This window comes from Salvelinus namaycush, chromosome 37 (genome assembly GCF_016432855.1).
Source record: "Salvelinus namaycush isolate Seneca chromosome 37, SaNama_1.0, whole genome shotgun sequence".
In the NCBI taxonomy this organism is placed as follows: domain Eukaryota; kingdom Metazoa; phylum Chordata; class Actinopteri; order Salmoniformes; family Salmonidae; genus Salvelinus; species Salvelinus namaycush.
The window spans coordinates 4,434,567-4,460,782 of NC_052343.1; the positions used below are offsets into that span (position 1 = coordinate 4,434,567).

General features: G+C 44.1%; 1 protein-coding gene across 2 annotated transcripts in view; it reads left to right on the top strand.

Annotated features, from left to right (window-relative positions):
* The window catches only part of LOC120030768 (inhibitor of Bruton tyrosine kinase-like), a 36,413-nt gene continuing 10,197 nt past the window's right edge, over positions 1 to 26,216 (top strand). Inside the window, exons 1-24 of one of the 2 annotated variants that reach the window (XM_038976192.1) lie at positions 1 to 149; positions 1,314 to 2,281; positions 4,046 to 4,142; positions 6,020 to 6,144; positions 8,821 to 8,931; positions 9,654 to 9,824; positions 10,109 to 10,226; positions 10,362 to 10,542; positions 14,316 to 14,439; positions 14,752 to 14,929; positions 15,254 to 15,407; positions 15,630 to 15,837; positions 15,958 to 16,271; positions 18,009 to 18,095; positions 18,293 to 18,375; positions 18,678 to 18,715; positions 18,952 to 19,048; positions 19,342 to 19,443; positions 19,617 to 19,734; positions 24,555 to 24,615; positions 24,889 to 25,010; positions 25,204 to 25,316; positions 25,413 to 25,686; positions 25,768 to 26,022. In XM_038976192.1, the coding sequence (XP_038832120.1) occupies positions 1,952 to 2,281; positions 4,046 to 4,142; positions 6,020 to 6,144; positions 8,821 to 8,931; positions 9,654 to 9,824; positions 10,109 to 10,226; positions 10,362 to 10,542; positions 14,316 to 14,439; positions 14,752 to 14,929; positions 15,254 to 15,407; positions 15,630 to 15,837; positions 15,958 to 16,271; positions 18,009 to 18,095; positions 18,293 to 18,375; positions 18,678 to 18,715; positions 18,952 to 19,048; positions 19,342 to 19,443; positions 19,617 to 19,734; positions 24,555 to 24,615; positions 24,889 to 25,010; positions 25,204 to 25,316; positions 25,413 to 25,686; positions 25,768 to 26,022 (3,461 nt within the window). In that variant the 5' untranslated portion in view covers positions 1 to 149; positions 1,314 to 1,951. Of the gene's footprint in view, positions 150 to 1,313; positions 2,282 to 4,045; positions 4,143 to 6,019; positions 6,145 to 8,820; positions 8,932 to 9,653; positions 9,825 to 10,108; positions 10,227 to 10,361; positions 10,543 to 14,315; positions 14,440 to 14,751; positions 14,930 to 15,253; positions 15,408 to 15,629; positions 16,272 to 18,008; positions 18,096 to 18,292; positions 18,376 to 18,677; positions 18,716 to 18,951; positions 19,049 to 19,341; positions 19,444 to 19,616; positions 19,735 to 24,554; positions 24,616 to 24,888; positions 25,011 to 25,203; positions 25,317 to 25,412; positions 25,687 to 25,767; positions 26,023 to 26,216 lie in introns of both variants that reach the window. The other variant, XM_038976190.1, reaches the window with a different exon arrangement.

The following is a 26,216-nucleotide window of genomic DNA, read 5'->3' on the forward strand; positions in this document are numbered from 1 at the left end:
CATTACATAACTGCGGAATAGGTTTGTTCTGCCCAAATATCCAGGTTTAATAAGAGCTTTTAGCGATGTATATTTTTGAAACGATGACACAGTGGATGTGTACCATTGGAGCAAGCTTCATCACCACTTTCGACTTCATCTAGCGGCAGGTGAGAAAGTGAAATGTGATCGTGGAAATCTATTTTCACTGCAACTCGCTAGCATTGCTAATTTAACTAAGCTAAGCGATGATGTGTCAGTAACATCATTCAGATCTCGATGGTCACATCAGGATAACAAGCCATATAATAAGGTTAATTTAAAGTATTTGAGATTGTCCAATATGTTAATGGATTGCAACTAATTTACAGTTAGCCAAGTTCAAATGCTCGCTAGCTGTCAATGTAACTGTTAGTAGGTAAATAGACAGGATTTAGAGAATGAACGCTTCATTCGCTTGTAGGAAACTGTTAAATCATGGTGAAAAATGTTGGTGTACATGCATATAACTAGTTGTAATAGCACTGGATTACATTGTAGCTAGCAGCCCAGTGAGTAAAAAAAATGTAGGCCTAATGTCTGGTGCTAGTCTCCTAAGAGACTTAACGTTAGCTAACTAGCTAACATAGTTGTCCTAAGTAGTAAGTATGCTAGATGGAAGCAGCAAATACTGTATCCGCTACTAACTTAGCTACGTAGCTAATCAACATATGTTAGCTATGTTAACTACACCGTGGACATTTAATGCACACCATACATCTGACAGGTATTTTGCAGACCAATGCATCTTTATTTAAATACCTTTTTATTATATCTAAAAACACTTTCACTTTCACAACTCCAAGCTGTGCATGTTGTGAAAACGGTCATTTTCAAACTGTTGCATGTTCCTATTTTGAATCCCTTATTTGTTTATTTTCGTGTTACTTAAACGTTTGTGCAGTATTTTTGGCCTGGAGTCAATAGACATAGCTTAGCTGGGCTACTATTATAGGCATTGTAGGGTCAAGTCAATTGATCCTTGCTGGCTGTCCCTGCCTATCTGGGGTGCTGAACTGCCCTCTGACCTCTGTTGACCTTTCAACATAGATTAAACGGTTAAAACCTAGCAGGCCATGTAGCATAGTACAGTTATAGAGCAAGATGGGTACGTTGGATTTTCCAGAGCATGCATTTGTTCTTGGCACTTTGAATAGGCCTGTTCTGTGGAGTTGTGGACAGAAATTTTGTTCATGCCAGGTTTATGTTGTGTAGCTATGCATCCAGTTTTCTCTACCTTGCATGTGCTTCCAGTGTTTTACAACTAATGACTTTGTCCACCCTTTATTCCCCAGGTTCCCAATACAATTATGGAGTTTTGAGAAGGGTTTTGTGTGTTCTTTGGGGGGGAAAGGGGGTCTTTCCCCTCAATTTGGATGGACTATTTGAAGGGACTTTCTGGAGGGTTATTGAACCTGCCTTTTGTAAAATATTGAAAATATATTTTTTGAAGTTGGAAAAGGAGAGAATATTTTTTTGTAATATATTTCTAGTATATTTGTATTTTATTTCATATAAGTGTAGAATTTATATATACTTTTATTTATTGAATTCCTGATGCCATTGTTTGTTTCAAACACATTTGGTTGTGTTGAGCTTTGGGTCTACATGGTGGACTAAGATGACCTAAAACAAGGCCATGGGGTTGCTAGGGTGCGGTGGAATCTCAACACAAGCACAATTCTAGCACCCCAAAACAATCTCCCACCTTTTTCTATTTTTCTTCAGCGAGCAGCTACTTCCAAAACATTATAATTTCAAAGTCACACTGACTTGACCTAAAGCATTGTCTTAGGGTTTGTTGTTGTACTGAAGGGTTGCTGTTTCAGTGTTTGTTTTAGAGTTGGGAGTGGGGGGAGCAGGGTCTCCATTACTGGGTAAGTTCGCTGCTTTAGAGCGGGGAGTTTACTGCAAGGTTTAGAAGTCTCTCAGGATGAGTGTGGTGATGGCAACCCCAGACTGCACGCCAAAATGCCGCTCCATGCGGCATGCAGATGAAGTGGTGGCGGCGCTGACGCGGGGTTCAGAGGGGCGCCTGCGGGCCTTCCTCAACACCCACTGCCACAACGCGGCCACACTGAGGGACTCCTTCGGTCGCACGGCCCTGCACCTGGCCGCCTCACTGGGCAAGAGGGCCCTGCTGGAGTGGCTGCTGGAGAGCAAGAGCGCTGACCTCATGGTGAAGGACAAGGAGTCTGGCTGGACCGCCCTGCACCGCAGCGTCTTCTACGGACACATCCACTGCCTCATGTCACTCATTAAGGTGAGTCTCCCTCTGTTTCAGGGATTCAGAGCTAATGTTTACATGACTGGGCCTCCTTTGGCCGCTACATACAGTGGCAAGAAAAAGTATGTGAACCCTTTTGTATTACCTGGATTTCTGCATAAATTGGTCATAAAATGTGATCTTATCTTCATCTAAGTCACGACAATAGACAAACACAGTCTGCTTAAACTAATAACACACAAACAATTATATGTCTATATTGAACACACCGTGTAAGCATTCACAGTGCAGGGTGGGAAAACTATGTGAACCCTTGGATTTATTAACTGGTTGACCTTCCTTTGCCAGCAATAAACTCAACCAAATGTTTTCTGTAGTTGTTGATCAGACCTGCACAACGGTCAGGAGGAATTTTAGACTATTCCTCTTCACAAAACTGTTACAGTTCAGAAATGTTCTTGGGATGTCTGGTGTGAACCGCTCTCTTGAGGTCATGCCACAGCATCTCAGTCGGGTTGAGGTTAGTATTTTGTTGTTGATTTTGTTTGTTTTGGGTCGTTGTTCTGTTTCATCACCCAATTATATTGAGCTTCAATTGGTAGACAGATGGCCTTACATTCTCCTGCAAAATGTCTTGATAAACTTGGGAATTCATTTTTTCTGTCGACAATAGCAAGCTGTCCAGTCCCTGAGGCAGCAAAGCAGCCCCAAACCATGATGTTCCTCCACCATACTTTACAGTTGGGAAATGGTTCTGATGTTGGTGTGCTGTGCTTTTTTTCTCCACACAGTATTGTGTGTTCCTTCCAAACAACTCAACTGTATTTTCATCTGTCCTCAGAATATTTTGCCAGTAGCGCTGTGGAACATCCAGGTGCTCTTTTGCGAACGTCAGATGTGCAGCAATGTTTTTTTTGGACAGCAATGGCTTCTTCCGTGGTGTCCTCCTATGAACACCATTCTTGTTCAGTGTTTTATGTATCGTGGACTCATCAACAGAAATGTTATTATGTTCCAGAGATTTATGATAGTCTTTAGATTACACTCTAGGATTCTTCTTAACCTCATTGGGCCTTCTGCGCTGTGCTCTTGCAGTCATCTTTGCAGGACGGCCACTCCTAGGGAGAGTAGCAACAGTGCTGAACTTATAGACAATTTGTCTAACCGTGGACTGATGAACATCAAGGCTTTGAGATACTTTTGTAACCCTTTCCAGCTTTATGCAAGTCAACAATTCTTAATCTTAGGTCTTCTGAAATCTCTTTTGTTCGAGGCATGGTTCACATCAGGCAATGCCTCTTGTAAATTGCAAACTCAAATTTTGTCTGTTTTTTGCAGGGCAGCTCTAACCAACATCTCTAATCTCGTCTCATTGATTGTGCTCCAGGTTAGCTGACTCCAATTAGCTTTTGGAGAAGTCATTAACATAGGATTTCACATACTCTTTCCAACCTACACTGTGAATGTTTAAATTATGTATTAAATATAGATAAGACAAACAATAATGTGTGTTATTAGTTTTAGCACATTGTTTACATATTGTTGTGACTTAGATGACGATTAGATCAAATTTTAGGACCAATTTATGCAGAAATCCGGGTAATTCCAAAGGGTTCACATACTTTTTCTTGACACTTTAAATGATTGCGATGTGGAGGAAGACATTTCTATGGCTTACATTGGCAGTACTTTTGTTCTGTAGCTACTCTATTGCCTTCTACATCCCTTGCCTACAGCTAGATTTAGTTATAGGGAAATAATATTCTGTCTCTAGTCTAGAATGGTGCTTCTTTGTTGCAGCATGGCGGCATCCTCTCCACCCAGGATAAGGAGGGCCTCTCTGTCCTGGACTTAACCATGAAGGACAGACCAGCACACGTGGTGTTTACAAAGACAGGTGAGGATCACTTATCACTTCATATCCATCTCTCATTTTAGACGGTGCATGATTAAAAAGTGGAAAGGCGGATGTTTCTTTAAAGCACATAGTCACGGCAGCTGTCAATCGTTGTTGTCTACCTGTAGAAAATAGTGTTGAAGTCTTGGCTAGGGATGCACGATATATCGGTGAACATATCGGAATCGGACGATATTAGCTAAAAAAATGCCAACATCGGTATCGGCCGATGTCTAGTTTAACGCCGATGTTAAAAACTGATGTCCAAGGTACCGTGCATACCTATATAACGTAGGTACATGACATTATATTGGCAAGTAAAATTTTGCGCTACACGTGCAACACAGCATTCCTAACCTAGCCCACACAATGTTTGTTTGGATAGAGCAGTCATTTGAAAGAGTAAGAACATTTCAGCGAGACAACTCAAAGCCAAAATTCATTAAAGCGAAGATAATGTAATTCATTACCCTTGACAATCAACCGTTCTCTGTCATGGGTGATGTGGCTTTAGCTGACTGGTCGATCATCGGTACACACTACCAAGTGCGCTATTTTTCCGATGTTGCCCTACCGGAGTTACACAATAATAGCGTCACTGCTATTAGCTTCACGACATACATACTATGGAACGCAAAGACCCAAACGGTGTGTCAGAAAAGATACAGTAGCACTGTCAAAGCTGTACAAAAAAGTCTGCAAACACAGGCCACGAACGATGTGTTTACAATACCGCGTTGGTAATAAAGCATCATTTGTTCGACTGCAACTTCTGGGGTAGCTAGCTTTAGCTTGGTACCTAGCTAGCACCAATACAACCTGCCTGAAAACAATGACCAGTAGAACCTGTAGTCATTTTCATTATTCTTAGCAAAGATTTAGGAATCCTTGTAAGTATTGTTGTTCGCCTATTAAAATTGAACTTCAGTTCATGAAAATAAATAGCTAGCCAGCTACTTAACACTGTTGCCCAAAGCTAACATTATAAGCTTCATCTGGCTAGTGAGGCTCGACCGGACCGGGTTATGTGTTGTGAAGCTAGCCATAATAAGGATTAGGCACAATAGTGGAATTTGCAGTCTGAATTCAAAATAACGTGTCATTGACAGTGATGCAAATTAATACAAATAGTAGAATTATGCCGTACTTTGAATTTGAAGGCTAACTGCAAAGTCCACTGTTGTGGCTAATCCTTATTGTGGCTAGCTTCACATCCGACAACCATTAATTAAGTCTTATAAATTAGGGGTATTTTAGATGACACCTATCTATATAGTTAGCTAGCTAACTATAGCTACTGAAACAGATTATGTCGTTATTTGACACATCAAATAGTGTTATTTGACGTGTGTCTTTTTTGACATGCAAAGACCCAAACGGCGTTCCATAGAAATCCTGGTTGAGAATGAAACGACTGAACAAATTAACAACGAAACGGTACTTCAAGTAAGTGAAAGAAATAGATTTTGATTGTTTTACTGGTAATGGGGACATATGTAAATGCCAACATAATAACTTTTTGGTCAGTGTGGTGTGTGTGTAACCTTTATTTAACTAGGCAAGTCAGTTAAGAACAAATTCTTATTTACAATGAGGGCACGGACAATGCTGGGCCAGTTGTGATACAGCCTGGATTCGAACCAGGGACTGTATTGAAGCCTCTTGCACTGAGATGCAGTGCCTTAGACTGCTGCTTCCATGTGTGTGCAAACTATTTAACTACTAGAATGCTGAAAAGGCCACTAAAATTTTAAATATCGGTAATGGGTTTTTTTGGCAAGGAAAATATCGGTATCGGCCAAAAATGTAATATCGGTGCATCACTAGTCTTGGCTGTGACAGACATTGTTTTGTAACTTTTGTTTTCTCCCTCTCAGACCCCACTGAGGTTTATACTTGGGGGAACAACACCAATTTCAGTCTGGGGCACGGGAACCAGGAGAGCAGGCATCACCCGGAGATTGTGGATCTGTTTGCCCGTACCGGGGTTTATGTCAAACAGGTAACAAAACGACTACCATAGAGATCCAGTAACTGTTTTCTTTAATTATTTTCAGTCTTCGCTCTGTTCCTTTCCTCTTAAGGGGAGGTGTTCTGCCTCTGTTTGCCACTAGCCATTAGATAGTCACATGAGTCAGGATAGGGCTTCCCCACCTTCAACATCCTAGTCTCCTGGGGCCTCCTCCCTCTACACAGACTTGGCCTCAATATATGGCTCACCAGGGGGATCCATCACAACAATGCTTATGTAAACACGGTTGTCCCTTCTAGGTCTCCTGGATAACAGGCATGTCACCTGGGTCCCCCCCCCCCCCCTGCAAAACAGACCCCCTCCTGGGATATTTCCTCACAACAGGCTGCTCTCCCGGAAACAACGGGCATGGGTAGAAACTAGAAAACAAAGGTGTTCGTTTAAGTTGGAATTGTTCTTATTGGGTGGTTGTGTACTGTATAAGGGCTAAAATCACAGCAATGGTAACTGGCTATTATGTAGCTCTCTCTTAACGATGCTGAAATCACATCGGGAGATGACTTTTGAAGTCTGTCTTAGATGTTTCCCAATTTTTTTTACCGTTACCTTTAATTCAAGTGCACATGCACCTAGCACTGTTTTAGTTTGCAGTTTTTTTCTGTAGCACACGTGATGGAGTTAGCAAAACAAATGCCCACTGGATTGATGCAAATAATCATGAAATCATTCTACCAGGTAGGCATAGGCTACTTTTAAGTGAACATTTAATTGAGTATGTTTTTGGGAAAGCCTTTACATCTACCAGAAGACCGTTATCATTAGCATCGCTATATATATTTTTTCCAGTTCCTTATTTATTTTTTAGGTGTGGTGGCAACAATTTAGAGGCAATGCGCCGCTGCTAAATGAATACTGGGGAAACACTGACATCATTGTCCTCCTATCACTATGGATTTGGGGGTTTTAGAAATTGAAATATCAATCGTAATCTCCTTTTGAGTGAGAGGGCGAATGAGTGAGAGGAGTAGGACAGGTGCACTGGGCTTGGGTTCTGTGTCTGGCTTTGTCTAGCCCAGCTCTGCATGGTTAAACCGACGTTGGCCTTATGTGCGGTCCCCTCTACAGTGTCCCTGATGGCCTATTGGCACCAGACAGCACCTGTGTCACTGCCCAGTCTCTCTTTCTTTCGTACAGAGCAGGGTTCCCCAACTTGTGGCCCGTTGTTTTATTTGTCCCCCAAGTTTTTGGAGAAAAACTAAATATATATATTTTCATTGTTGGACATAAGACTCTAAAAACAGCAGGAAATCAGGTTCCAATTATCACCGTAAGAACTCGACGGACAAAAAGCTGAAACCAAGTTTATTCTTCCCAAAGGATCGAACAGCTGAACATACAAAAACATGTTTACCATAGTGGTGGTATATGTACCCCAATTTGGGGTGGAATCTCCTCCTTCCCTCCAAACACTACATCTATGTTGCTAGATGAAGTGCAATAAACTGTTCCTTCTCCCTTAACGTGACCTGACCTCGACCCCCTTCGTCGCTAATCCACGGTTCTCTCCCCATACCAGTGCTGCCACGTGATCGTTTCCCCATGCACTCGGCACATTCCAAGCTTAATTGCACCCACCATATATCTTCCTCCTACAGATAACCATTATCTTCTAGACCCTCTAAACGTAAGCACTCAATATTTCAATATGATACCTGATAATTAACCCTATTCCAAGTTTAGGAGATAGAATCCGTCACTGGTATAGAGGGTGCAGAGAGGTCTGAGGAAGAAACCTTGTGAGATAACTTAGTGTTTTTTTTAGGTAATGTTGTAGAGATCTATGAGGTAATGTTGTGAAGATGTAGACCCTAACTATGGTTAGAACTGTTTTCCAGCGCTTATTTAGACTCTGACAGGAAGGACCTTTTCACAGGGAGCTATGCTAGGGAATGCAATCCTATGACCTCGTCAGCTCTAGTGCTCTGCTACAGCTCACGATGTCATAGGGTGGCATGCATTCCTAGGTAAGTACAGATTTTGACTAAAGTCTTTGGGTTAGATACATTCTAGATATATCAGATGTAATATTGAAAGGTAATGACCCAACTTTTGAGTTTCTCTTTAAGTTTCATTATTGTCTTATGGCAGGTTGCTGTTTAGCTTCTACATTCTATACACATTTTCATGACCTGTGCATTTTCATGACCTTTGCTCAGTGGGGAGCAGATCCCATTTCAAGACCTCTCAGCGACCTACCGGTACCCCCCCACGTGGAGGCAAAGCCTTTGTCCTCAGTGCAACCTGCCCACAGTCCAACAGGTGCTAGGGGTTAAATATTTATCCCAGTATGACATGCTTTAATTAAATGTGCCACGGCTGTGGGTATGTGTGTGGGGCTGTCTCGTTATCAATGTGATACATCGGGGAAACATCCCTTTCGCCCTATTGAGCGCTGGAGGGGAGCAATGCATTAGTAATGATGTTTACTTTTCCACTTGTGCCCCGGCCTATAGTACCGCCACTATTTGACTATTACTACGAGAGCGCTTAGTTTGGCCACGGAAATGGAAAGACGCGCACAATCAAACATGCTGCCGTCTTTCTCTTTGAGTTCTTGTGGAGAGAATTTGACAACGGAGCAAAATTGTCTCACTGGATTGACCTACGTTATTGCTTACCCAAAAAATGTGTTTCCTTTCCTCTCAGGTGGTGCTGTGTAAGTTCCACTCAGTGTTCCTGTCTCAGAAGGGGCAGGTGTATACATGTGGACACGGGCAGGGAGGTCGGCTGGGACACGGGGACGAACAGACATATCTGGTGAGAATACTATACTGTATCTGACCTATCAAATTTTATTGGTCACATACACGTGTGTAGCTGATGTTATTGCCGGTGTAGCGTAATGCTTGACCTATGACCTACTCCGTCTGTTTGTGGCCTGTATTATAATAATTAGGTTGGTGCTTACATTTGTCTTTTTTCACATGTACAAGTGTATATTCTACCCATTTGTGAATTGGAAAATCGTTTTTTTTGTTGCATATCCCACTTCCCCTGAGACACCCTTCGAGAGGGGGTCATGACCAGGGATCAGCCATTATTGACAGTGACCCAGGAGCAATTAGGGTTAAGTGCCTTTCTCAAGGGCACATTGACAGTTTTTTCACCCAATTGGCTCTGTGATTCGAACCAGCAACCTTTTGGTTACTGGACCAGCGCTCTTAACTGCTAGGCTACCTGCTATTTAATTATGTTCACCTGCTTCTAGCTTGATTAGCTGTAACCACTCCACCCTGAGTGTACCTGGGGTTTATTTGCACACCTGTGCTAAACCTGTGTTGAAATATTTTTTGAAATGTGTTTGAGCTTGTCTGGCACAATGGAACCAGTGGAATCGTCCCAAAAGTGTGAACTTAAGTATTGCCCCATTTTGAAGGCACTCCACGGCAGGCTCAAGCAAACGTTCAAAGTATTTGATATATTTAAAAAAAATACTATTCAAAGTGAAATAGGGCTGTGGATTTTTTATCATCTGTTAGGTTCCTCGGATGGTGGAGGGGCTCTTGTCCCATCACTGCTCCCAGGTGGCTGCAGCCAAGGACCACACGGTGGTGCTGACCGAGGAGGGCTATGTCTACACCTTCGGCCTCAACACCTTCCACCAGCTGGGACTGGCTCCCCCGCCCGCCTCCAGCCACCTGCCCAAACAGGTAAGAGAGACACCTGGCCAGGCATGGTGCCCACATAGAGACAACATAGCTAGGCAGCTAGATGGGGCGTTCTCCCTAACCACGTGACCGGAGTAGGACAAGCTAAGGAAAAACTCCCTGGGCCTCATTTATCAATATATGTGTGTGTTTGTTATGACAATTGCATGAACAAATCCAATGCATCATAAGACAAACATGTACACAGCAGACACTTGAATCTGAGGGAAGCTGAATTAGTGTGGATTGGTTGTTGACTGATGTTGGTCTTGTCCAATGGGATGCAGGTTTTCTCCAAGACCCTTAAAGGCAGGACTGTTATTGGTGTAGCAGCGGGGAGATTTCACACAGTTCTGTGGACCAGGGAGGCTGTCTACACAGTGGGACTGAACGGAGGGCAGCTGGGTAAGTCATGATGACTGGCACATCACAACATTGGTTTCCAATGACTTTGAAGTTAAGCCAAGGCAACTGATGATATGCTCTATCATTCCCCTACCATGACTGTATACGTGGTGATGGTTGACTTTTGACCTCTAGGCTACCTGTTGGACCCCAACGGGGAGAGGTGTGTGACCGCGCCTCGCCAGGTGTCTGCCCTCTACCACAAGGACGTCACCATCGCCATGGCAGTGGCCAGTAATGGGGCAACGTTGGTGGTGACAGAGAAGGGAGATGTCTACCTGCTGGCTGACTATCAGTGCAAGAAGTTGGCATCGAGGTGACTATACCGATAGTGGAGAAGTGACTACCAGGGTCAGGGTCATATTCATCTCAGGAAGTCAACTGCAATTCTAATTTCTCATTGAGGAGAATTGGAATATACATTTCAGTTTACTTCCTGACTTGACCGAATTCCAAATAACATTTTCTTTATGAGAGAGAGATATAACATTTTCTTTATGAGAGAGAGAGATGACATTAACCTAAGGTTGATTGAATTAGCATAATACAAAAATCCCCATAATAATAATTCCGTTTAAGCTAGAGATATCTGTTTTGCGTTGGATGTGTCTCAATCCACCGCATCCGCCTATTCAACACTTCCGCGTTTGCGGTGAAAGGTGACAGAGCTAGAGAGATGTTTGTCAGACCATGAGACATCCCGAAAATCCATCTGGAGCATCCGACCGGTTTGGCCTACAAACTATTATGACCACTCTATGGAAAGATGGCTCTCACGAACACGATGGTGTTTACTCTGCGACCCACACAAGCGTCGTCTGAAGTCGGTACAGCCAAACTCCCAATTTGTCTCTGTAGCGGCAGAACAGTTTGGGCTACATACTAATATGACCCCTCTGTGTAAAGGAGAGACTCTCATGAACACGTACATGTTGGTTATTTTGCTCTCATTTATGGAAGTACACTACATGACCAAAAGTACCTGGACACATGTTCGTCGAACATCTCATTCCAAAATCATTGGTATTAATATGGAGTTGGTCCGATCTTTGGAAGGCTTTCCACTAGATGTTGGAACATTGCTGCGGGGACTTGCTTCCATTCAGCCACAAGAGCATTAGTGTGGTCGGGCACTGATGTTGGGCGATTAGGCCTGGCTCGCATTTAGCGTTCCAATTCATCCCAAAGGTGTCCAATGGGGTTGAGGTCAGGGCTCTCTGCAGGCAAGTCAAGTTCTTCCACACTGATCTCGACAAACCATTACTGTATGGATCTCATTTTGTGCACGAAGTCATTGTCATGCTGAAGCAGGAATGGGCCTTTCGCAAACTTTTGCCACAGATGGAAGCACAGAATCTTCTTGAATGTTGTAGAGTTAAGATTTCACTTCACTGGAACTAAGGGGCCTAGACCGAAACGTGAAAAACAGCCCCAGACCATTATTCCTCTTACACTAAACTTTACAGTTGGCACTATGCATTGGGGCAGGTAGCGTTCTCCTGGTGTCCGTCGGTCTGCCAGATGGTGAAGTGTGATTCATCACTCCAGAGAACGCGTTTCCTCTGCTCCAGAGTCCAATGGCGGTGAGCTTTACACCACTCCAGCCTACGCTTGGCATTGCACATGGTGATCTTAGGCTTGTGTGCGGATGCTCGGACATGGAAACCCGTTTCATGAAGCTCCCAATGAACTTGTGCTGACATTGCTTCCAGAGGCAGTTTGGAACTCGGTAGTGAGTGTTGCAACCGAGGGCTGACTATTTTTACGCGCTTCAGCACTCGGCGGTCCCGTTCTGTGAGCTTGTGCGTCCTACCACTTTGCGGCTGAACCATTGTTGCTCCTAGACGTTTCCACTTCACAATAATAGGACTTACAGTTGACCTGGGTAGGGCTAGCAGTGCAGAGTTTTGTTGGCATCCTATGACGGTGGCACGTTGAAAGTCACTGAGCATTTCAGTAAGGCCATTCTACTGACAATGTTTGTCAATGAAGATAAGATTGCATATCTGTGTGCTCAATTTTGTACACCTGTCAGCAACGGGTGGGTCTGAAATGGCAGAGTCCACTAATTTGAATGTGTGTCCACATACTTTTGTGTGTGTATGTATAGTGCCATCGGAAGTATTCGAACCCCTTGACTTTTTCCACTTTTTGTTACGTTACAGCCTTATTCTAAAATGGATTTAACTTTTTTTTTATCTCTGCAATCTACAGACTACCACATAATGTGAAAACAAGTTTTTAGAAATTTTAGCAAATTTATGAAAAACATATGTAAATAAAGTAAGTATTCAGACCCTTTGCTATGAGACTCGAAATTGAGCTCAGGTGCATCCTGTTTCCATTAATCATCCTTGATGTTTCTACAACTTGATTGGAGTCCACCTGTGGCAAATTAAATTTATTGGACATGATTTTGAAAGGCACACACCTGTCTATATAAGGTCCCACAGTTGACAGTGCATGTCAGAGCAAAAACCAAGCCATGAGGTTTGAAGGAATTGTCCGTAGAGCTCAGAGAGAGAGGATTGTGTTGAGGCACAGATCTGGGGAAGGGTACTTCAAAATGTCAGCAGCATTGAAGGTCCCCAAGATCACAGTGGCCTCCATCATTCTCAAATGGAAGAGGTTTGGAACCAGCAAGACTCTTCCTAGAGCTGGCTGCCCGGCCAAACTGAGCAATCGGGAAGCTGGGCCTTGGTCAGGGAGGTGACCAAGAACCTGATGATCACTCTGACAGAGCTATGGAGTTCCTCTGCTCTGTGGAGATGGGAGAACCTTCCAGATGGACAACCATCTCTGCAGCACTCCACCAACCGGGCCTTTATGGTAGAGTGGCCAGATGGAAGCCACTTCTCAGTGAAAGACCCATGACAGCCCGCTTGGAGTTTGCCAAAAGGCACTTCAAGGACTCTCAGACCATGAGAAAAAAGATTCTCGGGTCTGATGAAACCAAGATTGAGCTCTTTGGCCTGAATGCCAAGCTTCACGTCTGGAGGAAACCTAGTACCATCCGTACGGTGAAGGGGGATGGCAGCATCATGATGTGGGGATGTTTTTCAATGGCAGGGACTGGGAGACTAGTCAGGATCGAGGCAAAGATGAACAGAGCAAAGTACAGAGATCCTTGATGAAAACCTGCTCCAGAGCGCTCAGGACCTCAGACTGGGGCAAAGGTTCACCTTTCAACAGGACAACAACCCTAAGCTCACAGCTAAGACAACGCAGGAGTGGCTTCGGGACAAGTGTCTGAAAGTCCTTGAGTGGCCCGGATTTGATCCCGATCGAACATCTCTGGAGGGACTTGAAAATAGCTGTGTAGCAACGCTCCCCATCCAACCTGATAGAGCTTGAGAGGAATGGGAGAAACTCACCAAATACAGATGTGCCAGACTCGGCTGTAATCGCTGCCAAAGGTGCGTCAACAAAGTACTGAGTAAAGAGTCTGAATAGTTTATTTTTTAAAAAAAATTAAAAAAAAAAATTGTAATACATTTGCAAATATGTCTAAACCCGTCTTTGCTTTGTCATTATTGAGGGAAAAAACAATTTAATCAATTTTAGAATAAGGCTGTAACGTAACAAAAGGTGGAAAAAGTAAAAGGGTCTGAATACTTTCCGAATGCACAGTATATGGAGACTGAGTGACAAAGAATTCTCGTTTTTTTTTTTTTAAAGATCAGGAAACATTCTTAAAGCTCTCAGATATAGGATAGGCATTTCAGAAGAAAGTTCCTTTAGATTTTTGGTGGGAGGGGACTATCTGTTTTATGTACTGAATCTGTTATTCAATGTGTTTTGAATGGGCTAATGGCAGTAAGGCCAAAAATAATTTATCAAATTAATTTTGTATATATATATATATATATTTTTTTTTATACTTCAAGGGGTCTTTAAAATCAAATAGTAAAATGATCCTTGGTATGACCTTATTAAAACAATGCAATATAGCTTAGTAGTTACCTCCCTCCTGGCTTAAACAGGGCTTAGACAATAATGGGTTAACAAGAGAGAGCGAGAGATATGTGATGATTATCCTACTCAGTCACTCTATTTTTTTTCTTCCCATGCCCGACGTCTCTCTTTCAGACAACTGAACATCCGGAAGGTCCTTGTGAGCGGAGGCAGCCTGGACCATCGTGTGGACCCCCAGGTCCTGAATGAGGGAGGGGGAGAGAAAGTGGCCATCCTGGCCCTGGATGAAGCTGGGAGGGTAAGGACCAGCTGGGTCCAATACGTTGAAAAATACTTAGTGGTGACGAGCTACAGTCATTTTGTTGGAGGATATTTCATGTTCAAACGATTCACTGCATATGATCACCCCTCAAGCTGATGTATTTGAGTCATTGGTTATCTTATCCCATTCTTTATCACTTTGTTTTCTCTCTTTGGATGATGATGATGTGCGTTGATCTGTAATGTTTATTCTATGTATTTGTTGGCACCACACACTGACAATGCCTTTCTAGTTGTCCCTCTGGATTATTAAAGTTGTTTTGAATTGATTTCTATCTCTCATCATCAGGTATTCTGCTGGCATTCAGCGGGCGGTTCGGTGAGACAATGCAGGTGGGCGTACGGGCGCCAGGTGTTCATGTCAGACATCGCCCTGAGCAGGAACAACATGATGTTTGTCACACAGGAAGGGGAGGGCTTCAGCGGACAGTGGCACGGAGAGTACAGGAAGAGCGTGGAGAAGAAAGGTGAGTTGAGAAAATGGTTTAATCGCGTAGCTCAGCGACGACACAATGACACTTCCGAGTACAACCAGTATTCTTTCACTTTCCTCTTTTACATGTATGGTGGATGATAAACTTCATGAAGTATGGAAAAATAGTTAACAAGACTTAGATTCAAAAGTACTCTTTTGCACCCTTGAATGTAAGTAATGTTTACTATTTCTCTGTTCTTCATGATGTGTATCATCCAACATAAATCGGAAGTTGTTTGGATTTGAATCATTGGGAAGTAAGTTAGAATCCCTGCGTTGTCATTTGACTAAAGCATTTCTCCCTTGTGTGCCCTAGATGGGAGTGTGGAGGTGTGTGGTTACCCAGAGGGTGGAACTGTGTACGAGCGAATCCGCTTGGAGAAGCTCCCCTATGTCCACCGTGCGGTCAGCATCACCATGGACTCCAAGGGACGCAACTTTGGAGTGCTGCAGTCTGACCCTAAAACCAGGTACTGTTCCTCTGTGTGTCGTCGCACCTTTTTAAAACATTTTAACTGTCGTCTTTATTAGGCCACACCGTAACAAGACGTTTTGAAATGGATAATAAGTGTTTGTTGGGTAAGTTCAGATAGTACATCCCTGTTTAACTACATTTTGGACCATTTCGTGCCTAGTGAACATGACCCTGATTCGTGAACAAAATGTCTGATCTCTGTCCTTCCCCCGCCCAGCCTGTTTGAGATTCCCAGCGTATCTCCTTCCTCCTTCTCCCAACACTTTCGGAGCCTGCTGGAGGAAGCAGATGAGACGGATAGCATCCACGACTTGACCCTGCAGGCTGGAGACCGCACCTTCCCCGCCCACAAGTACCTCCTGTCCATGAGGTCCGAATTCTTCAGGAAGCAGCTGGTGCCGGACGGGGAGGAGGGAGACGGGGAGGTGAGAAGGAGCGAGGATGCGGTGGGCTGTGACCTGCTGGTGGTGGAGACGGTGAGCCCTGAGATGCTGGAGCATGTCCTGAAGTTCATCTACACCGATTTCTGTGATCTGCTGGTACAGGGCCACCGGCCTCGAGTCTTCGGCCAGAACCAGAATCAACAGGGCCCAGACCCGGAGCAGGAGCAGCTGATCAGCAGCCTGCAGGCTCTGGGCTTCCATGAGGGCAATCTGGGGGACCGCTTGGCCCTGGAAGTGTACCGCTCGCTGACCCCATCGGCCCGAGGGGACGGAGACAAGCCCAAAAGCAAGGGCACCAAGCCTGGGAAAAAAAGCAAGGGAGGCAAGGCTGGAGCTGGAGAGGGAGGAAGAGTCAACCCGGTCAAGACCTTACAGGGCGTGGCCAAGAAGCTCGGCATGGGCAGTCTGTCGGCACGGTGAGTACTGAGTTGGTTATGATTGTTGTCCCCCATGAAATCGGGTAGTGGACTGTGGGTCTGTCCATTAGTACGTTCGTAACACGCGATATATCTCAGAACGCAGTGGCCCGTTTTTTGAGAAGTTGGGTGAATGATGTGTCGTGCCATAGAGATCTGGCATTTACAAAATTATACTGATTGGCCAGATGGTGGCGCTATAACATGTGATTGAAAATGCTATCTTTGAAAGGTCATGCACCCGTTTGGTCATGCACCACTCACCCTGTTTGACCTTAAGTCATGAAATTTGGTACATGGGTCCCTCTCCCAACAAGGAACACATTTGCTTCAGGGAGACATGTTATTTTTTAAATTTGTGGAAAAACACTTAAAACGCTGCTCTTCTGGTACCGAATGACTGATCTGACAATGTGATATGTGGCATCTATAGAAAAGGTCTCGATGCAATATTTTTAAACTAGTACCTGAAACAACATGACCAATAAACATTCACGGGGGTGTGGTTTGGCACATAAATGCATATAAATCAGTCAAGGATATTTGTATTTTAACAAAATATTGTACACATTTTGCAAACACTGTCAAGACTCATCATGTGCGAGAACATTCATATCGACCACACGGTGGCGCCATTACAGGAACATGTTAAATATCTTGATCTGTTTGACCCGGGGTGATGAAATTTGGCACATATGCTCAGGGTAATGAGTCTAGCTAACCCATGTGATATCTCGGTCAACACTGGCCGATTTTGACGAAATTTGGGTGAATGAGGCGCCTTGCCATAGAGATCCGGCACTTACAAAATTATACATTATTAATCAACTGTACGTATGTAAGTCACATGCGATATCTCAGACACCCTTTGCCTGATTTTGACATTTGTGGAGGACGACATGTTTCCTGTTTTTTGTCTTGCTTTTAACCCCTAATCCTTTGGGTGGTTAACATATAGAATCGTTTTTAAGATGGTCGTACCATGGGTCATTTAGCTATCTGATTTGGAATTTTAGGACCCCTGTAGGTATAACATTTTTACAAATATTTGATGAAACATTGAATTTGGGTTTCTACTATTAGCCTTAAACGCATTGAATAACATGTTCATACATGGCAAAACAGAATGTCCAACAATGTATCAAAATGAGGTATGGTTTCATGTGTAACTCTTGTCCCATAAAATCCTATTAATTAAAAAAAAAAAATTTTTTTACCGGGTTACCTTGAGACGAGTCTTGAGGAGCTTGTGGGCATCAGAGTGAAACGGAGAACACGTTTGTGAGAGTCTCAGAATTTTGATGGTGGGGTCATATTAGTTTGTAGCTCAAACAGTTCGGACTTGACAGAAGTGTTTGGATTTGAGACGTGAGACTAGTCCTGTGAAGCTTGTGGGTGTTGTAGAGCAAAACCGAGAACACATTTTGTGTTCAAATAGTTTCTAGCCACAACCGTTTGGACACTGCAGACGTTTCGCGAGAGAACCGATTTTCGGGACGTCTCCTGGTCTGACGAACACCGCTGTAGCTCTGCCACCTTCCGTCGCACATGCCGAAGGCCGACTTCGCCGGATGTGTTGGATTTGAGACACAGCGTATGCAAAAAAAAAGTGTAACTGTTGAATTTTGATGGAAATGTTGTATTATGTTAATTGATTTTCGCACTGGCATTGACCTTAGGGGGGGTTATTAACATGTTATAACCCGTAGTGTATTTTGTTAAATACATTTATTACAGTTTGGATGGAGTGAAGTATGAAAACGGGAAGATCAATGTAGTGCATAAGATGACGTCCAACAAGCCACGATATAACCAGAAAAAGTGGTGAGTAATTGCCGTTTGGCAGATTAACTGAGACGACGTTGTGTGCATAGAAAGATAATTACTAGAATGGACATTCCTATTCAAGTCAATGTTCTGTGATTCTATTCAATTGTTGTGTGTCCTTGTCAGAAAACCAGGGTAGTAAAATATCAGAGGAGATATTGTTCCGTCTAAGCTGTATCTGTGTCTCCCCCAAGCTCCTACCTCTGTGACGTCACTCTGAGGTCTGAGGATGGCAAGGAGTTTCCCTGTCACAAGTGTGTGCTGTGTGCCAGACTTGGTGAGCTACTACGTGCCAACGTATTGTTGCGTTTCTTGGAGTGTGAGGGGTGAACTGTGGGTTTGGGTTATTCAAGGTTGGAGACATCTGACACTAGATTGGCCTGTCATTTGTTAAAGCCGTGGGGCCATTTTTCGGTACACAGATTAAGCCTTGCCCTGGACTAAAAGCATGCTCAATGGAGAATCTCAATTGAAAAATGATTTTTAATTAAGGACTAAGATTAATCTGTGTCCGGGGGATGATTTTTGGAAATGTCTTGGTGGCAGTTCTATTGTAAACATGTCATGTATGTGTTTCAGAGTACTTCCACAGTATGCTGGGGAACCCCTGGATAGAGGTGTGTTATGTTTTGTCTTTGATGTTATTTCATGTTTATCAATCCGTATTAGTTTTACATTTGATAAAATGTCTGTTTTAGTTGCTGGCAATTGGAGGTCTTGCTCATTGTACACTTAAAACGTAATTTTAATATTGCCAGAAGTAACCGTTGGCTCTGAAAACATTCTCACATTGTGCTTGAGTAAGTGTGCTGCTACTTGTGATGGTAATGTAGTTGTTGTGTGCCCCCCACAGGCCACTTCTTGTAGTGCCCTAGAGATGCCCACCAGCTCAGAGATACTGCAGGTCATCCTAGAATATGTCTACACTGACGAGTCTCCCACTATCAAAGGTACAGGACACACCAGATCATGCATATACAACCTGTACACACACACATACTCAGTGAAAAATGCTTTGGAACTATGGATGGAAATTAGCTCTCTTGCCAACTTGGGTACATATACATTGACTCTGAAATGTTGCTAAATGTGCACTGTCCCTGTCAAATAAGTAAATTAAATAGTTAAAAGTAAGTATCACATGTGGCTACCCATATTAATCTTTATGAACCTCATCATGTTGACTTTGATCTTGATGTACAAGGTAGTTGGAAGCTAAAAGTCTGTCTCTATCCTCTTCCAGAGTCTCTGAATGTGGAGTTTGTCTGCAACATGTTGGTGGTGGCCGATCAGCTTCTCATCACCCGACTGAAGGAGATGTGTGAAGTGGCCATTACTGAGAACCGTATGTCCTCTCATCTGTCCTCTTAGCCCTCTCTGCTCTCCTCCCATGCCTCTGCCCTCCTCTCTTTCTCTCATGCCTGTCAACATGATGTCAAACAGCTTTGTCTTGAAAATCACTCGTGAGAGCACTGTCCTGTTTGTTTTAAAAAATGCCTTCCTCGTCTGTCTCCTCAGTGACACTGAAGAATGCTGCAGAGCTGCTGCAGTTTTCTGCCATGTACAACGCTGAGCAGCTCAAACTATCCTGCATCCATTTCATCGTGCACAACATGGCTGCCCTGCTCGAGTCCAAGTGAGTGTGTGTATAAAGTACATTCTGAAAGTATTCAGACCACTTTACTTTTTCCACATTTTATTACGTTACAGCATTATTTTAAATATGATGAAGGGCACTTAGTTTTTGTTAATCTTCTCACAATACCCCACACTATTACGGACTACAAAGGGAAACCCAGACGTGAGCTACCCAGTGATGCGAGCCTACCAGACGAGCTAAATGCCTTTTCTGTTCGCTTCGAGGTAAGCAACACTGAAGCATGCGCGAGAGCACCAGCTGTTCTGGATGACTGTGATAACACTCTCAGTAGCTGATGCAAACAAAACCTTTAAACAGGTCAACATTCACACAGCCGCAGGGTCAGGCGGATTACCAGGACTTGTACTGAAAGAATGCGTGGACCAACTGGCAAGTGTCTTCACTGACATTTTCAACCTCTCCCTGACTGATTCTGTAATACCTAAATGTTTCAAGCAGACCACCATAGTCCCTGTGCCCAAGGAAGCGAAGGTAACCTGCCTAAATGATTACCGCCCCGTGGCACTCACGTCGGTAGCCATGAAGTGCTTTGAAAGGCTGGTCATGGCTCACATCAACAACATCCACCCTAGACCCACTCCAATTCGCATACCGCCCCAACAGATCCACAGATGGCGCAATCTCAATCGCACTCCACACCGCCCTTTCTCACCAGGACAAAAGGAACACCTATGTGAGAATGCTGTTCATTGACTACAGCTAAGCGTTCAACACCATAGTGCCCACAAAGCTCATCACTAAGCTAATGATCCTGGGACTAAACAACTCCCTCTGCAACTGGATCCTGGACTTCCTGATGGGGCCCCCCAGGTGGTAAGAGTAGGCAACAACACGTCTGCCACGCTGATCCTTAACACTGGGGCCCCTCAGGGGTGTGTACTTAGTACCCTCCTGTATTCCCTGTTCACCCATGACTGCATGGCCAAACACGACTCCAACACCATCATTAAGTTTGCTGACGACATAACAATGGTAGGCCTGATCACCGACAAGACTGCCTATAGGGAGGAGGTCAGAGAACTGGCAGTATGGTGCCAGGGCAACAACCTCTCCCTCAATGTGAGCAAGACAAAGGAGCTGATCGTGGACTACAGGAAAAGGCGGGCCGAACAGGCCCCCATTAACATCGACGGGGCTGTAGTGGAGCGGGTCGAGAGTTTCAAGTTCCTTGGTGTCCACATCACCAACGAACTATCATGGTCCAAACACACCAAGACAGTCGTGAAGAGGGCACAACAAAGCCTATTCCCCCTCAGGAGACTGAAAAGATTTGGCATGGGCCCCCAGATCCTCAAAGGGTTCTACAGCTGCACCATTGAGAGCATACTGACCGGTTGCATCACCGCCTAGTATGGCAACTGCTCGACATCTGACTGTAAGGTGCTACAGAGGGTAGTGCGAACGTCTCAGTACATCACTGGGGCCAAGCTTCCTGCCGTCCAGGACCTATATAATAGGCGGTGTCAGAGGAAAGCCCATAAACTAGTCAGAGACTCCAGTCACCCAAGTTATAGACTTTTCTGCTACCGCACGGCAAGTGGTCCTGAAGCACCAAGTGTAGGACCAAAAGGCTCCTCAACAGCTTCTAACCCCAAGCCATTAGTCTGCTGAACAATTCATAAAAATGGCCACCGGACAATTTACATTGACACCGCCCTTGTACACTGCTGCTACTCGCTGTTTGTTTGTTACCTATGTATAGTCACTTCGCCCCCACCTACATGTACCTACATGTACAGATTACCTCAGCTAGCCTGGACCCCTGCAAACTGACTCGGTACCGGTGCCCCCTGTATATAGCCTCGTTATTCTTATTGTGTTTTATTATTACTTTTTATCTTAGCCTACTTGGTAAATATTTTCTTGAACTGCACTGTTGGTTAAGGGCTTGTAAGTAAGCATTTCACGGTAAAATCTACACTTGTATTCGGCGCATGTGGCAAATAGTTTGATTTTTAATGCAAATTTATTACAAATAAAATAACTGATCACATTTACATAATTATTCAGACCCTTTACTCAGTACTTTGTTGAAGCACCTTTGGCAGTGATTACAGCCTAGACTCTTCTTGGGTTTGACGCTGCAAGCTTGGCACATCTGTATTTGGGGAGTTTCTTCCATCTTTCTCTGCAGATCCTCTCAAGCTCTGTCAGGTTGGATGGGGAGTGTCGCTGCACAGCTATTTTCAAATCAAATCATTTTATTGGTCACATACATATGGTTAGTAGATGTTGCGAGTGTAGCAATGCTTGTGCTTCTAGTTCCGACAGTGCAGCAATATCTAACAAGTAATCTTAACAATTCCACAACTACCTAATACACACGTCTAAGTAAAGGAATGGAATAAGAATATATGGATGAGCAATGACAGAGCGGCATAGGCAAGATGCAATAGATGGTATAAAATACTGTACATATGAGATGAGTAATGTAAGATATGTAAACATCATTATTAAAGTGGCCAATGATTTCAAGACCATGTAGGCAGCAGCCTCTCTGTGTTAGTGATGGCTGTTTAACAATCTGATGGCCTTGAGAAAGAAGCTATTTTCAGTCTCTCGGTCCCAGCTTTGATGCACCTGTACTGACCTCACCTTCTGGATGATAGCGCGGTGAACAGGCAATGGCTCAGGTGGCTGTTCTTGATGGTCTTTTTGACCTTCCTGTGACATCGGGTGCTGTAGGTGTCCCGGAGGGCAGGTAGTTTGCCCCCGGTGATGTGTTGTGCAGACCGCACCACCCTCTGGGGAGCCCTGCTGTTGTGGGCGGTCCAGTTGCCGTACCAGGCGGTGATACAGCCCAACAGGATGCTCTCAATTGCGCATCTGTAAAAGTTTGTCAGGGTTTTAGGTGCCTAGCCAAATATCTTCAGCCTCCTGAGGTTGAACCCACTCTAGGAAGAGTCTTGGTGGTTCCAAACTTCTTCCATTTAAGAATGATGGAGGCCACTGTTTTCTTAGGGACCTTCAATGCTGCAGGAATGTTTTTGTATCCTTCCCCAGGTCTGTGCCTCAATACAATCTTGTCTTGAGCTCTACTGACAATTCCTTCGACCTCATGGCTTGGTTTTTGCTCTGACATGCACTGTCAACTGTGGGACCTTAAATAGACAGTTGTGTGCCTTTCTAGATCATGTCCAATCAATTGAATTTAGTTTATTAAAATGTGGTGTTTTTTTCTCATTCTTTGTGGATCTGTGTAATAAGAGGGAAATATGTCTCTCTAATATGGTCATACATTTGGCAGGAGGTTAAGAAGTGCAGCTCAGTTTCCATGTCGTTTTGTGGGCAGTGTGCACATAGCCTGTCTTCTCTTGAGAGCCAGGTCTGCCTACGGTGGCCTTTGTCAATAACTATGCTCACTGAGTATGTAAATAGTCAGTGTTCCTTAAGTTTGGGTCAGTCACAGGTCAGGTATTCTACCACTGTGTACTCTCTCTGTTTAGGGCTAAATAGCATTCTTGTTTGCTCTGTGTCAAGTATCTTTTTTTTGTTTTCTCAATTGTTTGGGTCTAATTGTTGCTGTCCTGGGGTTCTGTGGGGTCTGTTTGTGTTTGTGAACAGAGGACCAGCTTGCTTAGGGAACTTCTTCAGGTTAATCTCTTCAGGTACATCTCCAATTGCCTCAAATGATGTCAATTAGCCTATCAGAAGCTTCTAAAGCCATGACATAATTTTCTGGAATTTTCCAAGCTGTTTAAAGGCACAGTCAACTTATGTGAACTTTTGACCCACTGGAATTGTGATAGTGAAATAATCTGTCTGTAAACAATTGTTGGAAAAATGACTTGTGTCATTTACAAAGTAGATGTCCTAACCGACTTGCCAAAACTATAGTTTGTTAACAAGAAATGTGTGGAGTGGTTGAAAAACGAGTTTTATTGACTCCAACCTAAGTGTATGTAAACTTCTGACTTCAACTGTGTGTGTGTTGAAGAGGGTGGGGCTTAAGCTGCATCCCTGTCTCACCCCATGGCTCTGTGGATAGAAATGTGTTTTTTGCCAATTTTAATCCACGCTTGTTGTTTGTGTACATGGATTTCATAATGTATTTTTTCCCCCCCCCCAAACACCACTTTCCATCAATTTGTCAATTATGTCAAATTGAGTCAAAAGTTGTTTTTTTTAATTAACAAAGCGTGAGAACACTTTGCTTTTGTTTTGGTTTGTCAATTAGGGTGTGCTGGATGAATCCTTGGTCTGTCCTATGGTAATTTGTTAAAATGCCAATTTGACATTTGCTCAGTACATTGTTTTCACTGAGGAAATGTAAAAGTCTGCTGTTAATGATAATGCAGAGGATTTTCCTAAGGTTGTTGTTGTTGACGCATATCCCATGGTAGTTACTGGGGTCAAATTTGTCTCCACTTTTGTGGATTGGGGGGGGATCAGTCCTTGCTTCCAAATATTAGGGAAGATGCCAGAGCTAAGGATGTTAGAGTTCAACTATAGCCAATTGGAATTTGTGGTCTTTATGTTTTATCATTTCATTGAGGATACCATCAACACCACAGGGCTTTTTTGGGGTGGAGGGTTTATTTTGTCCTGTAGTTCGTTCATTCAATGTAATTGGAGAATCCAGTGGGTTCTGGTACTTTTAATAGTTGATTCTAAGATTTGTATTTGATCATGTATATGTTTTTGCTGGTTCTTTGTTATAAGGCCAAAAAGATTGGAGAAGTGGTTTACCCATACATCATTTTCCCAGATGAGGCTATACTATGGATTCTTCTTCTTCTTCGAGAGAGTCTCCCTCTCTGTTTTATATATCCGTATCTCTCTCTGTATCTCTTCAGGGCGCTGGATATCCTGAGTGATGACGTGCTGGTGGAGCTCTCTGCCTCCTACAGGAGGATGGTGAGTAATTTCCCCTTTGTGCCGTGACCGTACCTGCATCAACTGTATAGTGAGATACCTGGCATATGTTCATTAGGGGAACTCAACAGAAAACGGAAATAGGGTTTGTTATTGGACGGTTTCTCAGATAGTCCCTCCCTGTTTCACTCGTTTTCTTCCATTCGATTCCTACTCAAATTTACTGTGGTTTCCTGAACTGAAAACAACTGTTGGTTTAGACTAGCTGACCTGTTACCATCCTTTATTATTTTTTTACCATCCTGTTCCTGTCAGATTCCGGCCATGCAGAAGCGACTGATCACGCCTTACCCAGACGCCCCGGACCTCACTGTGTACGAGGACATGGACTCTTCATTCAGCTCTAAAGCTGACGCCGAACTAGACTACTCCTGCAGGTACTATACCATCTATCAAACTACTGTACAACACTGTGGCTGCATCTCATTCCAGAAGTTGCTCCGTCGTTCACTCCCTGTCATGAATGAGATGGGACTGAAAGTAGGTTCCAATGTTTTGGATTGAAATGCATCCAACCAGTAACCTCCCTAACATTTGAACCGTGGCCGAATTTGTTTCTCTTCCTCTCAGGGAGACTCTGTTGAAGAAGGCTAAGTTGAAGGCCAAGAGAAAACCTAGGCGACGCTCCGACAGCTCAGGGGGTTACACCCTTTCTGACATCATCCAGAGCCCACCTGCCGCAGGTAGAACACACACACACACACACTCTTTATCACGTCACGCAATAATGATTTGGAGTTGGGCTGATATGGATTATGATACACTATGTCTCTTCTCAGTCCTCTCTCCCAGCCTGGTCAAGTCAGGAAAGACCAACTCCATGGAGTCTCTGCAGGAGCTGATGACATCTGACTCTGAGGGCAGCTACAAGGGTGTGGGCAGCCCCCGAGATCTCCAGAGTCCCGTGTTCCACGACAGGCCCGAGGAGGGGAGGGCTGAAGGAGGTCCCAGGTTGAAGACTTCCCCCAGCACCCCTACCACCGCGCGGAACGGCCTCCCCGCCGAACCCCCAGAGAGTTCTGTTCCAGAGTACATCCCCAAGGTCACAGCCAGGTGAGCCAGGTCACTGTGGACCAGGTCAGGGTTCAGGGGTGGAACTGTATGTGACCTTGTGTCGTTTCTCTCTCTCTCCAGTCCTGCTCTGTCACTTCCTGTCTTGGACCTCAGGGCCATCATGGATATGGAAGCCAGCTCAAAGACACAAAGTCTCCGAGCCTCTCCCAAAAGTCCTGTCAGTGTTGGCAGCAGTAGCAAGCAGTCCCCTCTCCCAGCCAAGCTCTCCCAGAAGCAGAGGAAGATGATCGCCATGGCAACCAAGGAGGGCAGTGCTGAGTGTGCCCTATCCAAATCGCCACCAGTCATTACTCCCTCAAAGAATGCGAAAGCATGGTAAGCCCCCCTCCATAATGGATGCTCCTGATATCAGGGCCAGCACAGAAGGTGGTGGGTTGGTGAGACGATCCCTGTCATAGAATAGGTCCTCTCCCGGTCTCTCATTTGTGTTGAATGTTGTTTCATGTACAAATACAGAATCTGCCTATTCCGTCAGCTGTTAGTGAAAGTAGTACTTTTTAATGCTCTGA